The sequence below is a fragment of the Lycium ferocissimum genome, chromosome 5, assembly GCF_029784015.1.
Source record: "Lycium ferocissimum isolate CSIRO_LF1 chromosome 5, AGI_CSIRO_Lferr_CH_V1, whole genome shotgun sequence".
NCBI lineage: Eukaryota > Viridiplantae > Streptophyta > Magnoliopsida > Solanales > Solanaceae > Lycium > Lycium ferocissimum.
The window spans coordinates 16650550-16668863 of NC_081346.1; the positions used below are offsets into that span (position 1 = coordinate 16650550).

The 18314-nt window shown below is 36.1% G+C and overlaps 1 protein-coding gene across 1 annotated transcript; it reads right to left on the reverse strand.

Moving 5' to 3' along the window:
* Positions 1–697: 697 nt before the first annotated feature.
* Positions 698–15078, reverse strand: LOC132056241 (alanine--tRNA ligase). Its single transcript, XM_059448342.1, has 23 exons — positions 14763–15078; positions 14114–14352; positions 13834–13974; positions 12806–12952; positions 12583–12735; positions 11768–11897; positions 11131–11227; positions 10861–10981; positions 9568–9627; positions 7569–7619; positions 7406–7501; positions 6438–6539; positions 5363–5485; positions 3973–4116; positions 3789–3860; positions 3619–3694; positions 3373–3515; positions 3179–3287; positions 2904–3091; positions 2099–2188; positions 1837–2019; positions 1562–1741; positions 698–1279 (listed from the first exon to the last, which is right to left on the reverse strand). Exons 1-23 carry the CDS (start codon positions 15061–15063, stop codon positions 1208–1210), a joined length of 3018 nt encoding a protein of 1005 aa, XP_059304325.1. The 5' UTR covers positions 15064–15078; the 3' UTR covers positions 698–1207.
* Between the last annotated feature and the right edge of the window lie 3236 nt (positions 15079–18314).

Below are 18314 nucleotides of genomic sequence, written 5' to 3' on the forward strand. Positions count from 1 at the left end.
TAAGGGACTTTGATCATTTTTCTTTTATTTTTAAAGTGAGTTTTGGCTCTTATTACTTTATAAGGCAAATGCATGAACTTGAATGACCACATAAGGAACAAAAAAAAAAGTACTTTGGTAGGTAATTTCCTTAAATTGAGTGACCTTATGAGTAATTGACTCCCGAATTAGAGCTGTCAAACAATATAAATTCAGATTGCATTTTATCGAGGTCAGTTTGTTCCTCATTGCTTATACACAGAGAAGTATTATCCCTACGCGTACATTAGGAATAATCGCTCATAGTGTAGGTGTCCTGTGAATTCAAGCTCTCGATGAATCTGATTCAATCAACCAAGTTAAAATTGTCGAAGGACCTGCACCTCACTGTACCTGAATTCACGTACTTCAACACCTTAACCTGCTTACTTTTTCCCTTTCTCTTTTGTTTGCGTAATCTCTTTCACACAAGGTTTTCTCGACGGGCAACTATCACTAGTAAATGACCAGTGAGATTTTCCTAATAACCATTCCTAGCACATCGCGCTTGGGTTTAAAGGTTTGAACGAACATTCAAATTCAAAAACTTGGAGCTACATTCAGACTTTTCAGTTTGCAGTACATCCGTTTCTTTTACATCTACAAATTGCCATTAATCCAATCTATACCAACTTAACGAAATACTAGTAGTAATCAGAAAACCAAAGCAGACGCGCACTACCACAGCACTGGAAAATCTTTCTACTATCGTCTTTCTCTTTTGTGTGTAACAAGCATGCAGCATGCAATAAGCAAGTAATATCAGTATAAATCTTCTCTAATTTTCCTTTACTTTCTGCATGTAATAAGGTAGCTCACAGAAAGTAACATAAATAACGCAGTGCATATGATGGAAGTTAGCTCTAAGAAAGCCTCCACGACACATTAAAATCATGATCAATCAATATTGCTTAGAATAGTTGCATCAGCTTCGGCCATTGAACACGGCATTGACAGCCTCCACAACACATTAAAACCATGATCAATCAATATTACTTAGTATAGTTGCATCAGCTTCGGCCATTGAACACTGTCAATGATTGCTTAGTATAGTTGCATCAGCTTCGGCCATTGAACACTGCATTGACAGCCTCCACAACACATTAAAACCATAATCAATCAATATTGCTTCGTATAGTTGCATCAGCTTCGGCCATTGAACACTGCATTGACATACTGGCCTTAATCATCAATTTAATTTCATGGCTGCAAATGATGTTGCAACATCCATTGCCTCGTCAACTTTTGATATATCAGTTGCCTGTACGGGAAAAATTTTAACCATCGTGAATACAAAATTAAGAAGCAATGGATATACAACGCAGGCAATAAGGCAAAGGATGAAAGTCAAGTTTGAAAATTTCACAATGCATATCATGTGCTTCTATTTCTTCCCATTAAAGGGCTTGAAACGTATGCAACTATCACAAGTAGTAACATATCAGTTTTTAACCGATAGCCAGTCTAGGACTAGTTCGCAATTTCTTCTACAACTCCAGAATTAACAGTATGAAGGGTATTCATAATTGAGTATAATGCAAACCTGGCCTTGAGCGAGACCACCTTTTCCTCCTCCACCCTTTCCTCCCAAGGGCTTCAAAGCTGCATTCAACCATTCTTTAACATTCAACTGCTGGCACTTGTCACCTTTCTCAGGTACACCCGCACAGACCAAAACTTTGTTTGCAGCTTCATCTTTGCTAAATACCAGAACTGCCATACCCTGTTCAGCCAATGAAACAGTCATGACTATTATATATAGATTACAAATTTTAGTGGAGAACACGAGCACAAGTTTAGCATGTATGATCTAATAACCTTCTGCACCATGACTTTGACAACTGCTTCACGGACTGCAGCAGTGTCCAAACCCACGCCAATCTGCAAGATGCAGTATGCTTTTCCACCAGAAGCTGCAGTTTCAGCCATTTCTGAGGCAGCTTTAACAGCTTTTTGTATATTTTCTGCAGCTATCTTCTTTTTGGCCTTTATAACTTGATTCTGAAGAAATCATCATCATATTACTTTTCTTTCCTAAGCAATTTTATTCACCTTTGGCCACAACAGAAACAATTCTTACCTGGAGAACAGAGAGTTTGACCTTGAGATCAGTTTTCTTAACAGTGGGAATTTGTGCCCTCTCCACGGTAGCGTTCAAAGAAGTTACTTTCTGAAAATAAGAAGTCGATGGATGAATGCATCAGATAAGGAACAAAAGTAGCAGTAAGAACAAGGATCAGCCAAGACTGAAGAGCCTCAACTTGAATTGACCAAGATTAAAAACAAAAAGATGCTTGGCTGAATAGATTAGCCCAGACACTATCCAGGTCCAAGACATCCCAAGGAGGAAGATAAAGTGCAGGGGAGCAATTATAAGAAATATATGACTGGAAAAAAGTACATCTTACTAACAGCTCTGCCACATTATTTTCTATACTTCAGCGTCGAAACAATCTTAAGGAAGTTATGATGATACTGCCATGGCATAAGCATCAGAACTAATTGGGTTGGATGAGCACTAAATTGATTTATGAGTTTGATGTTAACACTTGTAGAAGGGTGACTGCGTCAGCTATATTTAGCCAATGAGTGAGCACAACATATTGTATTTAGAACTTCTTAGCACTACTTTTTGTAAGAATTGGTAGTTAACATTATTGCCAATCAATTTCACTTCAAATCACCACGACAGAAAAAAAATTCACTCAATGATTACAACTCTTCAGGTTGTTATACTCAGATGCACGTTTTTTCAGGAAAGGTAAATAATTCTAAAACCAACTTGGTTTTAGCATATAAAAGATTTATAACTTCTGGTAAGGATAGAGACCAAATAGAACTCAGGTTTTACAGGTTCAAGTAGAGTGGGCTACACAAATACTAACCTCTTCCAGCAAGGTTTCATCGGTCTGGGATGCTTCAATTACTTTCTGTTCGAGTGAGGATGCCAAATCTGTGGCCTCAAAAGCACGATAAGTTGTAACAGCAGTAACCCTTCGGATTCCCTTGGCAATTCCCTCCTCAGACATCAGAGCAAATGCCTTTGCCTCTCTTGTATTAGAAATGTGTGTTCCTAAGTATCCATAAATTAGTCATAGGAATCGATCATAATTTATAAATGTAATCCCATAAATAGCATTAGAGAATAAAAGAAAATTACCACCACAGAGCTCAGCAGAGTACGATAACCATTCTTCATTTTCTGGATTAGCAAGAAGGTCTTCCACCTTCTGACCAATTGACACGATCCGCACAGGGTCGGGATACACCTACAACACCACCAGGACAAATGTAAGATGAACGTTTAAATGTCTGAACAGACAACAAAGACAGGCTAAATCGTGAAGGCCTTACTTCGCCAAAGACTGCTCGAAGACCTTTTATACTCTTAGCATCAGACAGCTTTGCCTCCTTTGAGAACACATCCAATTCAGACTTAATTTGCTCATTGACAATGGATTCAATTTTTCTTAGCTCCTCTGGCTTTACCGGCTTCCCTGTTCAAGGCATTGGACATAATTATTCTTCATAGAAAGCGCATAACCACGACAGCAACAGCTCCCCCACACACCACAAAAAAAAAAAAGTGATGCCACTTACCGTGAGAGAAGTCAAATCTCAATTTTTCAGGAAGGACAATGGAACCTTTCTGGTCAACATGGTCTCCTAGTACTTCCTGCATTAGTTCAGTAAAATTATCCGATAATCAACTCCAGAAAGTATGGAAATGCTCGAACCAGCATCTCTTTTTTTCCTGCTAAAGGAAGTACCTTTAAGGCGAAATTTAACATGTGAGTGCAGGTATGATTGGGAGCAATCAACGTACGCCTGTTATAATCAACCTGCTCAATTCATCAAAGAAACCAAACCCAATAATGTAAGTAAAAAGAGGTAAAGAAATTCTGAAAGGTTGCATCATATGGTTGTGGAAGGCCAAGCAGAATAAAGTGTCACCTTACAAATTACTTTATCACCAACAGAGAACTTGTGTGCCTGTCCACTGAAAGATCCAATATGAAGAATGAATCCTCCATAAATTTGAACATTACAAACTTGAAAAGCACCACTGGGGCTTTCCAGTGAACCAGTGTCATATATCTGTATCCAAATAGTCAATTAGCTTTATCAGAATCACGAAACTAGAGTAAATCATGACATGAGGAGAACAAAAAGGAAGTGGAAGAATTAAAAATGCCACAAGCAACCAGAGTTTCCTTAGCACGTCCTATAAGTTCTCTTGTTGATAAGTTCACGTCCTATAAGTTCTCTTGTTGATAAGTTCACGGCAGTGTTGTCAAAGGCGCACTTAAGCCCTGAAGCGAGGCTCAAAACATGTTGAACGCTTCGCCTCGCTTTATTTGAGCTTCAATGTCATCAACAAGGCTCTAAGACATACTTTTTCTTGACAATGAGCCTCTCTTGAAGAGGTGACACTAGATAATTAGTATTTCACTTTATCGTAATGCTTTTACAATTTCTTTGTCTTTATATTTGTTGTTCATGCTTATTTTTAGTAGTCCTGGACTATATATATATATATATATATATATTTGTATTTTTTCACCATTGCGCCTTTTTTCATTAAAGCCCACGCTTTATTTGCGCTTAAAGCCCCAGCTGACCTTAGAGCTTTTTTGCACTTTTCACTTTAAATATCACTGGTTCACGATCCATTTGCTTTATGTTTCTGAAATTGCAGCACTGTGATTGAAAGAAGCAAAATTCTTGATAAATGAACAGTATTTTACTGGCCCATATGTTGATTTCCCTTTTAGCCGATGCACACAGGCTTTCGACCAACATCGGAGAAATAAACTATTCAAAGATCATCCGTCTTTTATGTATTAAGGAACAAAACTAACATTAAGGTTACGCTCTTGGGGGAAAGAAGAAAGTGATTACTTTTGTTTGCTTACTTTCCTAAATATTTCCCAAGAAATACTCTCCCCTTAAGCAAACAATTAGCAAATGTTGACCATTAGTACTTAGCATCAAAACATATTATATATATGTATATATATAAAGAGAGAGAGCGGCATTAATGAGTCTCTACTCTTTCACTATACTGAAGTTGCACGGTAGAGGCAGCTCCTCTTTAAAGCATTGTTGTTCAGGTTAATTTTTGTGTGAGTGTTTGGGCATGCACAAACACGTCTCCATAGAGATTCTAAATATCATTGACCCTTTGACCACAACATTACAAAAACTAATGCTACACCCTCCTCTACTAGACTATTAATAATAACAATATTGCTATTTAGTGTCCTTCCAGCAGTATTTTGAAGGAGAGTGACTTATCATCATTTAACATTTTTCTAACCAAGATATCAACAGAAGTTTTTACCTGACCACCTTGTTCAGCATAGAAGCTAGTGCTCTCAAGAATTATACCAACTTCATCACCTGCTGCTGCACTTTCCAAGAACTCACTTCCAGTGTAAATAGCTTTTATCTCACTCTCGTGATCCTGAATTAAGAAACTCAGAAGTAAAACTCTGATGTGAGCACTTTATTACCATCTCAAAAAACAAAAAACAAAAAAATATATATATTATATATATATATAACTGATGTGAGCACCAAGGTGTGTTTGGTACGAAGGAAAATGTTTTCTTGCAAAATAAGTGAATTTCTCACTTATTTTCTAGTGTTTGGTACATAAGCAAAACAACATTGTCCCATGAGCATTTATATGTGATCTAGGAAACATTATAGGGGTGGGATGGGGTGGAGAGTTGGAGTTTGGGGGTGGCGAGGGGTGGGATGGTCAAGGGATTGGGGGTTGGGGAGTGAGGAGGAGCTTGGAAGGCCACTTATGGAACTTGTTTTCCAGACACCCACTAGAGAAGTCATTTTCCTCATTTTTAAGGAACTTGTTTCCTAGACAAAATGTTTTTCAAAATATTTTAACCAACCAAACATGGGATAATTGAAAAACATTTTATGGGAAACTTGAAAAATGTTTTCCTCCATACTAAACACACCCTAAATCATGATAGTGTATTTTTACAACAGCTGAGACTAGCCATTCAGGTTAGGAGAAAATAAAACATAAAAAGTTGGAAAAACATATCAGACTAGAGAAAAATAAATGGGCAGGAAATCCAAGCAGAAAGAAATAATACAAATGAATAATTGAATGGGGATGAAAACATGGACAATGGAAACGGCAAGAGTGATTAGTTTGTTTAATTAGGGGGTTGATCTGTGTTGATACATTTTGAGGGAAACAAGAAGAGGAAGCCCCAGAAGAGGACGGGGAAGGGAAAGAAGGCTTTGTCCTTGGCTAGAGTTAAATTGACATTCAAGGCAGATGAAAACCATTTAGCTCTAATCCAGCTAAAACAACAGCAGAAAATCATTGAAGCAAGCAACAAATTCAAGAAACCTTGTTTTCACAAGGAAGACAAATAAGCAACCTGAAACCAAGTAAACTTGAAAATATCATTTGTTGCAGCAACCCCTTTGTTGTGCAATGCAGCAGTAGCGTTAGCATCCATGGCAATAGCACCACCAGCATTCTGTCAAGCATAGGTTCAGAACATAAAGAGGTGTAAGCATATATTCTTAACTTGTGAAGGTAGAATTCATAAGATAGTTACTTGATTGATGACAAATTGACACCTACCGATGTAACCTGGAAACATGAGTACAATCTAGAACCTCACTTCATAAGTTGTTTTTCAGCTGTAACCTACTTACTTCCACAACCATTCTACAAAACATTTAACATTTCCACTACTTCTTCCCAGTGTACAAAGAATGGGCGTCGTTCCCACGTTAACTCAATCTACCGCACTATACACTGCAAGTCACCTCAACCCTTAAGTGGTCCCTGAAGCTTCATTCCATTGGCACCTCTCCATGTCAAATTCATCCATTTGCTTAGCTTCTAAGCATTTTTATGACAGTGGTGTGGGCGCTAGTTTGTACGCACCTCGGATATCTATCCAGGTACCTGCTTCCTCGCACCTCACAGGTACCTAGCTAACTCCGTCCACCAAGACTTGGACACATGGGAAGAAATCATCTAATATTTTTTTCTTTACTGAGATTTGAGCCCTAGTTTCCCAGGTTTGCACCCACTTCATTGACCACTAGGCCACATTACTGAGTGCAAGCTTATGCCTCTAAACTTAGTAAGGTTTTTTATAATACTAAACATGATTTCCTTAGGAACTATTTCTTTTCCGGAGAAAAATACTCAATCTTGAAATGTACCCAAAGAGGTAAACATAAAGAATTCTCTAGCATCAGTTAATTTCTTCAGCCCTCTCTATTCATAATTTCATATCTATTCAAGCGGCGACTTCCTAACAGCTCAAACAGCGAAGGGGAAATTAACCTAGTTGGAGAGAGTTGAGAAAACGAAAGCAACAAAGAGAACCTTGCTCTGAGCATTTCTTGATCTTTCCCTCGCAGCATCCATAGCAACATTAAAACCATCAACGTCAACCACCAAGCCTCGTTCCTCTGCCATTAACTGAGACAAAAAGTTTAATTTGTTTTCATCACTGAGATATGAATTAAAAGGTTGGAGCACTATTTACCTGGGTCAAATCTAATGGAAATCCATAAGTGTCCCACAAGACAAATGCCTCCTGCATATACAACAGAAGTAAGAAGAAGAAGAATCAAAGACAGCTGAGATACAAGGTCGTCCAGAGGTAACAAAGAAAGTTTATAATGATGAATATCTAATTGAGAAGAAAGCATTGCATAGGTAGTGGGCTAAGTTTGATAAGTTGAAATCAAATCTTGAAAACTAACTAATAACAACATTCCATCAATTTGCTTAGCTTCGGCAGTTAAGAACTTAAGATTGCCCGTTTTTCTACTTCCTTCGGAGAGTATTTATTTTACGAAAAATGAAATTCAAAGGGTGTCATATCATAGGCCTATGCTCAAAGGGTGAATGCGTAAGCACATACAGAAAACAAACAATATGCAGCCAAATATACATGAAGAAAATTTTAAAAACTTAGACCTTTAAAGTAGGAAATATTGTTTTATGAAGATCATAAGGTAAGTAAAGCTGAATATAAGAAAAGAGAAGAAAACCAAATTGAATCATAGCGACAGAATTTAATGTTTATTTCACGCGCTAGCGATTAACCATGAGCTAAATATATACATCTTTGCTTATCAAACCAAATACTAACATTTTATACATTCATAAGTTGTAGGTGTTATCTACAAAGTACTCCCAATTTCAGTGGTAAGTTCAGGATAAATTTCAAAACCATAATTCTGCGAAATCCTCATTGATGACAGTTTGATCCAATTTGAGTCTTCAATACAATCCAAAAGGATGTCCATAATACTGTACATTAGAATTCTCCTTGATCACAATTCACTTCCTGCTTGATTTCCAAGGTCTTGAGGAAATAAGAAAAGTTTAACTTCATTACTTCTATGCAAGAATAACAGCCAACGTTGTGGAACTGCATGTAACCTATACAAACTAATGTCTGATATCCCACATCTGAAGTGCCAGCAAAGGTCGCATAACAAGCTGAAAATTTTACTCATTAGTTTCAATTGAATGTCCACATTTCCTTCTTGAACCAAAAAAAGAACATATGGTTCCACGTGTTCCTCACTAAATACAACACAATCCAAATCAATTTGAATTAGAGGCACTGGACACTAAGTGACGTTTGGGATGAACTGAGTATTAATTAAATGTTAAGAGCACACATAAGATATTGAATTAGAAGGAACTTCTTGATCAATGGTTTTCTACACAATGGGGACTTCTTAAATAACTTATGTTCCATGCAAAGGACCATCAGACCTACAATTATTCCTCTCAGCTAAGTTACTCGGACTCTTCACTTTCGGTGCCGCACCCGTGTCGACATGACGTGGGTATGGGTGTGGGATCCATACCCGATTTGGTCAAACGATTTTGGGTACTTTGACCAAAATCTATAGAGAAATTTGGGAAAGACAATGATTTCTGAAATCAAAACAAAAGCTAGGGCTATTGCAATAGCCATGTTACACCTCTATATCATTTGCAATAGCCATATTACACCAAAAAATAGTAAGGAGATGCATCTGTACTTAATAATAATTACAGGTTCAAACTTGCTCTCAAAAATTTGTGCATTCTCTTCCTTATAAATAGTCCACTATATGCTGGGAAAATTTTTATAACTCTATTTTTAGGTATTTGAATTATTTTCAGCCGAATCCCAGCACCTGCATCCATACCCCCGAATCTTAAAATTTAGATCATGAAGGATCCGACCTCTAGATACGCACCCGCATCGGGCACCCGCACCCGAGTCCAAGCAACTTAGCCTCTCAATATAACTTTCGTCTATTCTATTCAAGAAAACCAAAAAAAGAACATATGGTTCCACATGTTCCTCACTAAATACAACACAATTCAAATCAATTTGAATTAGAGGCACCGGACACTAAGTGACGTTTGAGATGAACTGAGTATTAATTAAATGTTAAGAGCACACATAAGATATTGAATTAGAAGGAACTTGGCTGTTTTCTCCATCACAAGTTGTATATGGATAATATGCTTGCCTGGCCACTAAATTGCTTCCCTTGAACCTCTTGAGCTGCCTTCTTAAATTTCTCGATTCCCTGAAGAAAGGAAAAAGTCACATACAAGAGGAAAAAAATTAAAAGACAAAACAAGAGCAAAATAAGTCATCACTCTCCCCCAGCTGGGAGCAAACAAGGAGCAGCAACCGCTCAACTAAAAGTCAGGTATAGAATTTTGCTGCCCTATTTGGTCAAATACAGTTGTAAGAGAGAAACATATCATCAAGCTGAACATAAAGAGAAGAACAGGTTTAGATGTGAATGAGACAGATAGCTTAACAAATCATCACACATTCCAGCACAGTACAACAACAACCCAATGTAATCCCACAAGTGGGGTCTGCGGAGGTTGGGTGTACGCAGACCTTACCCCTACCTCTGTGGGGTAGAGAGGTTTCCGATAGACCCTCGGCTCAATAAAAAAGTTTTTCAAAACAGGTTTGAAAAATAAAAGAGCAAAGGAGCTAAGATGAAAATAACGAAGGAAAGAAACATATTAGCAAAAATAGTAAAGATACCTAAGGTAAAGGGAACAACAGTAGTACTAATACTGAAGAACACGATGAGGATAGAATAATAATAATAATACTAGTAGGTTGAAAAGGGAGCAAATAAGGTGCTCTAAACTAGAACCATGCTTTCTCACAGAAAAGAGATAAATCGCTAGACTACCTACTAACCTCCTACCCTAATCCTTGACCTCCATGCTCTCCTATTCAGGGTCATGTGCTCAGTGAGCTGAAAGTAACAACTTAAGCTGAAATTTCAGCACATCGATGATTCTATTTTTTTGGTGCATTCTTCTGAGACCAGAGGTGAGGCAGGTCCCAATACAGAAAGAAAATAGTTCTTCAGAATTAATATTCCCCAAGAAAAGCCGTTCATAGAGTCGTTACAAATTTCAATCTAGTGCTAATTCTATTTCTTTGGTTTAGTATTAAGCCATCACCTATACAGTTATTATATGCAGAAAAGAATTCCAACAGCATCAATGCCATTAGCACTTCACTTCAATGCTATTAGCAAATCGTTTATTGTATGCAACTATGCATAAGGGTGAGTTCTATGTAGGATTTTCCTCAATAAGCTATCTAGGATAGTTACCCGCATACTTCCATTATCGCACAAAAAGAAAATCAACAACAAGGAATCACTGATTTAAGAAGATAGCATCTACAGGCTCAATCAGTGTTTTGGATAGTTGATATACAAAACTATAAATTAAAGCATTTCCGGACTTGTTTCCTTTCATTTTATTACAAACAATCTTACGTGAAGCAATGTCCTTCCAAAGCTAGTTTCTTCATCAGCAATGATATCCCTTATATGTGTCTCACGTTGCTTCAGCTCTGGGAAGACATCGCCCATAACTTCTACCACCACCTTTACAAGGCTGCTCTCAACATAAAGCAGAGTGTAAGTAACATTTTAAGCATTGAGGTGGGTATAGCAAAAAACATTGCTAAATATCAAATAAACCCATTTTTTAGGTGCAAAAAAGCACATAATGAGACCAGCAAAATTCCAAGTACTTGTGCATACCTACTGAAAAACCCTTGTTGCGCTTTCAGAACCTCTGTACCATAGCGCACTGCTCGACGTAGAATGCGTCTGAGGACATATTCACGGCCTTCATTCCCTGCAAGACAAGAAACGTGAACATCAGATTTACCAAATAACAAAATCAGAGACAAATTTCGGCTAAAACATTGGAACACCGTCAGAACCTCCTTGAAAATACTAGCACACATACTTCTCTCCCAAGCGCAGAAAGTAATAGAACCGAAATTTTAGATTCATGGATGCACACCTTTATAACAGATTGAGTAGGTTTCAAGTAATATTAGGTGAAGGAAATAGGAGAAATTTATTGTACAACAAACTCACAGCCATTAACTCAGAAGGTCACATACTGTAAATTACAATCCATCTTATAACAAAAAATGCCTGCAAACTCATTATACAAGATTTAAATCTCGTGAAAATTTGGCTCCACAAGCAAATGAACACCAATAAGATCATAAATATAATAGATCTTATCATACCTAAAAACTTTACAAGTAATCAAAACTTTTAACATCATACATAGTACTAATGTACGGGGTCAACCAAGAAAGGAGAGGAACAATTTTGAACAAACCTAGGCACTAGTTGATGAGACAGATTAACAAGATTCTACCTGGGCAAGAACCATCAGCAATGGCAAAAGACAGAGTTCGAATGTGGTCAGCAACAACTCTATAGGCCATATCAATTTTGTCCACATCATCAGCTCCAACTTTGCCAGAGTATGGACGAGCTCCAGTTGCCTATTAAAAGATTGAAACATCAGTTTAGTAGAATAGCATCGATAAGTATAGCAATAAGAAAATTACAGTAGCACAACTCAGGCTCAGGACCGGTCAGTTTAGGACGAGCTTTTTTTTTATCTGGTAAATCCCACCCCTGCCCCGCCCCCTCCAAACCTCCAGCCAAAGAGTCAACAGAGGCTCTTCCCCACTTTGCTCTCATGAATCGAATCCCAACCTCTTAACTAGAAGTTGAGTGCTCTTGCCATTAGCCATTATTTCACAAAAAATTCGCCCCAATACAAAATTGATTCCTAAAATTCTGTTTTAAGCTAATTTTGTAAACAAACAGTAATAATACTTAAGAAAATAATGTATTGAACACTTTAAAGTGCTTACACAACATTACCAAAATGTATGAAGTGATTATACAACATTTTAGAACTTTCTTTAAAGCATTACTTGAATACGTATTTCTTTCAGGGCCACTGAATCACAGACAAGCCTATATTGCGCGAAAAGTAACATATTTACAGTAAAATTCAATACAAAGTGATTAGAATAACTTCAGTCGCTTTGAATCCCATGGAGCGCCATCATTGAAAGTCTTTTTTAAGTTTAGCCCAAAGCAACGTATAAATGTAGTGGCTCAAGAGAATTACAAAATCAGTAACGTCGACTTTCCAAATTATAGCATTCTTATTACCTTTTGTATAGCATCAAATATGGGTAAGAACACGTCAGTGTCATAATTGCTCATCTTGTTCTGGAGGATAGAGGTTAGTCTTTCAAAACCCATTCCAGTATCAACATGCTTAGAAGGAAGGGGTTTCAAAGAACCATCAGCTTCCCTATTAAACTGCAAAAGACACACAAGAGTTTAACAATGCTTTTCAATGAGAAGACAAAAACTTTGGAGATAATGGTACCTGAATAAAGACAACGTTCCATATCTCAATCACAGTGGGATCATCATTATTAACAAATGATGCAGCATCGCGATTCCCAATTCTATCAAAGTGTATTTCGGTGCAGGGTCCACAAGGTCCAGTATCACCCATCTCCCAAAAGTTGTCCTACCCAAAGCGGAAAGTGGTAAGAAATAATCTGACTGACTTAGCTCAAAGCAATAAAATCTTTTAACAAGGAGAAGCAAGGTTTTCAGACATAATCTTCAGACCATGATCAAATAATTTCAACTAGAAATGAAGTTCTCATTTCCACATACTGGAAGACAATATTTCAGTGGTTGAAAGTGTTACTTAAGAACAATGATTATTGTACATCAAGTACTCAAAACCTTTAATGGTATCTAATTCATATGACAGGCACAACTGGTAGAAATTTCAGTTGCCTCTTTTTTCTTTTCTTTTTAACGAGGAAATCTGTTATTTCAAGTTCCAAAACTCAAAGATTAATGGGACCACCCCTCTACCCTTCTCCACTTAAATGATGAACGCAGCTTCTTGATTTTCTTATCAGCCAAAAGGATACTTAATTTTTACAAGGCGAAAATGAAACTTATCACTGTCTCCACAAGTTCATATGCTTCTATCGATATGATACTGTTCTCTACTTTTTTTAATAAATTAAAAGAAAAAAAATAGAGAACAGTATCATATCGATAAGTTTCATTGATACTGTTCTCTACTTGAATGACGATTACCACTTTTTTGCTTCTCTTTTCAGCAAAAAGGACACTTACACTTTTAAAAGGCACAAATGTCACTTTTCACTGATCCCACCTCACTTCATGGAAAATTTTGCCCAAATGAGATGTCCACAAAGTTAACATGCTTCTAAGAGATTCCATAAGATTCACGGCTTTCAAAAATACCAAGTACATTAAGAAAATACCTCATTTGAAAAATTAGTTTAATGAATTACTGATGCACCAAACAGAAAATGACGACTTTGAGCAAGATGATAGAAACGAAGATACAATGCTATAACATACTTTGCAGTCGAAAGGCAGAACCCTGCTAGGCGGAAGGAACTTAAGCCATAGGTCTCTAGCTTCATTATCCGCTGGAAGGCCTAATTTTTCATCACCCCCAAAATAAGTGGCGTAAAGCCGTTCACCTGGCAATCTATATACCTGGACGAAAATCATCAAACACGGGAAACACTTGTACAAGTCAGCATCCTGTTATTTCTTGATCATACAGCATATATATGCTAGGAGCGCAGCTGACTATGTACAAGAATATTACTACATCAATCAAGATAAAACTTGCCTGGGTAAGGAGTTCCCAGGCCCATCCAATGGCCTCTTTCTTGAAATAATCCCCAAATGACCAATTACCAAGCATCTCAAAGAAAGTGTGGTGGTAAGTGTCCTTGCCAACATCATCAAGATCATTGTGCTTTCCACCAGCACGAATACACTTCTGTGTATCGCAGGCACGTGTAAGTTTGCTCAGTGGACTATTAGGGTCTACAATACCCAAGAAAATAGGCTTAAACTGATTCATACCTGCACAAAAAACCAAACTTTAGCCATTCAACCGCCCAAAAAATAACAACCATCATTTCTAGTAGGCGTAATACATAGACAAGACACTTAAAATTTAAAATTTGGCCTCTACTGTCGGTTGAACACTTCAACTCACAAAATGGTTATCTAGACACCTCAACTCATCTCCGATGTATCAGTTGAACACTCAAACTTACAAAATGATCATCTAAGACACCTCCAAAAATTATGTGCCACGTCAGCATCGAGTCGAGTTGAGGTGTCTACATGTGCATTCGCAAAGTTGGAGCGCGTTTAGTTGCCAGTGAAGACCAAATTAAGATGTCTATCTATGTATTATGCCTTTGCACTTGCAGTACTGTATCAATCTATACAGAATCAAAGAGAAACAGAGTGAAGTGAGAACTAACCAGCATTAGCGAAAAGGAGAGTAGGGTCATTATGAGGAACCACAGGGCTTGATGGAACCTGTTGGTGACCTTTCCCTTTGAAGAAGTTCATGTATGTCTCCCTCACCTTGTTCGCCGGCCAATCCAATTCCGCCACGTGTGAACCCATCGCCGCTGATGCACAAAACCTACGCGCGGCCGGCGACGGAGGAAGAAGCGACGCGCCGGCGAAGGGTAAAAATGGAAGTCCAGTAACTGCTCTGGTGAAGGGTAAAGCTAAGGCAATACAACGCCAACTACAGCCGTCAATTGAAACCCTCATCCATTCTTCATATAAGTATATAAATGATGTAATGTTTATAAGTATGGTGTTGACAGGGATCTGATACTAAAATAAAATAATAAAATGGCAGATTCAAAGTAAATGCATCTAATTTTGCCTGTGAATTCTAACAAATATTTCAAATATTAGGACAATAAAATATGTCCTATTTGATATGATGAAAATTAAATTGTTTTAACTCATTTTTTGGTTTGATTTACTAGAAACTATTTTTTTTTAAAAAAAATATGTTTAATAAATATGAGAGTGAACATCTACTTTTTTTAATAGTGATTAGCAAAAATAGACGGAGTGAGTATCAACCAAACATGTATTTGTGATTCATGAAGTTGATTTTTGCAGACTTAAGTGTATAGAAAAACATTAAAAGAAAACAAATTAAATCAAATCATCAATGATATTTCATTCTAAAGCAAGACTTTCGTTAAAAGAAAAGTAAAGAAAAAAATCAGACATAACATTATTATAAATCAAATGTCATGAACTATCAAATTCAAATGAATATGTTTTCCGGTATTCAACAAATTAAGTTTAATATGACAAATTTCACTTACCGTGCTTAATACTAAGAACATCACACAATAACTAAACTGCCAGAACGAATAAAAAAATTAACCGGACTTAAGAATACCCATTAATAGAAAATTTTGGAATTTAAGCTATTACTCACCAAGATAGAGAAAGGGTGTACTTTTGGGGGGAGCAATTGACTGGGAGTCCTAGACAAAATTGGTTCAAACCTAAGATTACTAAAGTAATTGCTTTAATCTCAAAGCCTGAATATGCAAGTAAATATTTTTTTCACTTCAAAATATATTTGAATCGTATCTATAAAATTATTAACATTGTACTCAGTGGTGAAAAGTGAGAATTTAGAAACAAAATATGTATGAAGCTATTTTTAATGAAAAATAAATTTGAATTACTCAATGTATGAAACTATTTCTAACGTTATATTTAAGGGAAAATTTCAGAAACCTCCCCTCACGTTTTGCTTCGTTTTACTGACATCCCCTCATGTTTGCAATATTACGACTACCTCCCTTATTTTAACTTTTTATGTAACAATTCTTTTATTTTATTTACTATTAATAAAACATAACATATGTGGACTGATTTGTCCTCCATAAGATCATGTTTTTTTGATTAATTATTAATTTATGAATTCACCTTTAAAAATTTATTTCTTAGGAATGGATATCATGGGATGTTCACCAGCACATTCCTAACGTTTGAGCTTTTTCGTTTCTTCATGTTTTAACTTTTTAGATAAAGTATCTTGCCAACTACTCTGTGATTGATTATGAAAATATAGAAAAATTCTGAAACTAAATTTTCTATATTAAAAATATAATTATCTTATTGCAAGCAAAATCCAACAACACGTGTTAGATAAGTTTTTGATAACAAAAAAAACGTCTTTAAAATGATGAAGGAGTGTAGACACCTTTACCTCTTAATCCCAATTCGTCAAATCCAGTGCATCAGAATACTACTTATTCCTAGAAGCAAAAACATGAGGAGTACTTGACATACTTACTTACAAAAAAGATTACAAGTAAATTACCTTTATTTGTTGAAGACACACTCAGTAAAAAATAATTATTTTTTTGCAAAAACAACACTGGAGAGGGTTGAAGGGGAATGAGAAAAGAGAACCCTTGCTGAGAAGACTGAAGAGCACTTTGGCATATTTTTGTTTTCAGTTTATCGGAAATGAAATATTAATAAAATAATAATTAATCCAAAGAGCATGATCTTAGGGAGAGCAAATCAGTCCATGAATGTTATTTTTCATTAGTAATTAATATAATAAAATAGTTGTTACAAAAAAAGTTAAAATAAGGAAGGTTGCCGTAATATTACAAACGTGAGGGGAGTTAAATATGAAGAAAAACGCGAGGGGAGGTCTTCGAAATTTTCCCTATATTTAATGATAAGAACTGAAATTACCATGTGGTGATAAGTTCTTGGGCATGATAGAGATGCGTTTATAGATGGCTCATACAAATTCACATAAAAAATATAGGAATACTCTGTATTAATTCAAACCTCTTATATTAAAACATGTGTTTGAGACACTAGTTTTATCAAGCCATTGGTTTGGATTCGAGCTGACCTTAGTTAAGGGGTCAGATTTTTAAATGATCGACTTTTTATTTTATTTTGGAGATTAGGGGTAATCAAATAAGTTAAAAACAGTTTTAACTACAATAGGAAATGATCAAGCACAATTTAATTTCAAAGACCATTCCGACAAATGAGCACAATAAGTTTGTAATTATCTCAATTTGTCGAGATAATAAAAAGGGAAATCTACATGGTATGGAGAACATTAAGCCTTATTTATAGAGCTATATTTTGCCTAAATTACATCTCATAGCTAAATCATATATGTCAATTACACAAGATAACTAGTATAGAAAATTATATCTGTATTTAATATTTAAGACTATTTTCTCTCTATTCCCTCACAATCCCTCCCATTTTCCTCCATTTTCTCTCTCCTCCATTCTCTCTCCAAGCCGTCTTCTTTTTTGCTCCAAAACATGGTGATCTCCACCGCCGCTGCCACACGCCACCCGCCACCATGGAGACACTATCCTTAAATCTCTTTGTTTTTCTAGAGAGAGAAAGCTCCAAAGTTTCATTAATGGTTTTCAAAGTCCGATTCGAGCGTCCGTTCATCGACCTTCATCATCACAACGTATCCGAGCTTTATTGTTTTCTTAGAGAGAAAAGCTTTTTTTTTTTTTCGTATCTCGTTCGATCGTGGCGGCTCGACTTTTTATTTTTTTTAAATTTCAAATTGAGTGTATACATAGTGTATACAATGTTTTATCGCGTGTATTTCAAATACAAAATGAATACGATAGAAATTTGAAGTGTATACAAATGAATACAGAATTTATTTCTTGTATTCGGTATTTAGCGTATTCGTTATTTTTTTTTGGGAAAATTCAATAGGAATACAATTTTTTTTGTATTTATGTTGTTTGAATACCAGCACAAATACAATAAAGTGAATACAATGTAAAAGTTTTCATAAATGAATACAAGCATTACAATTGACGAATACAAATGAGCATAACTTGAATAAGTTGTATTCATGTATGAATACGAAGCCATTTTTTGAATCAATTTGTAAATATTAAAACTGCTTAAGTCGTGTAGATTTATGTAAAATTCCCTAATAAAAATGTGTTGTTGCCAAAGACAATTTATAATTT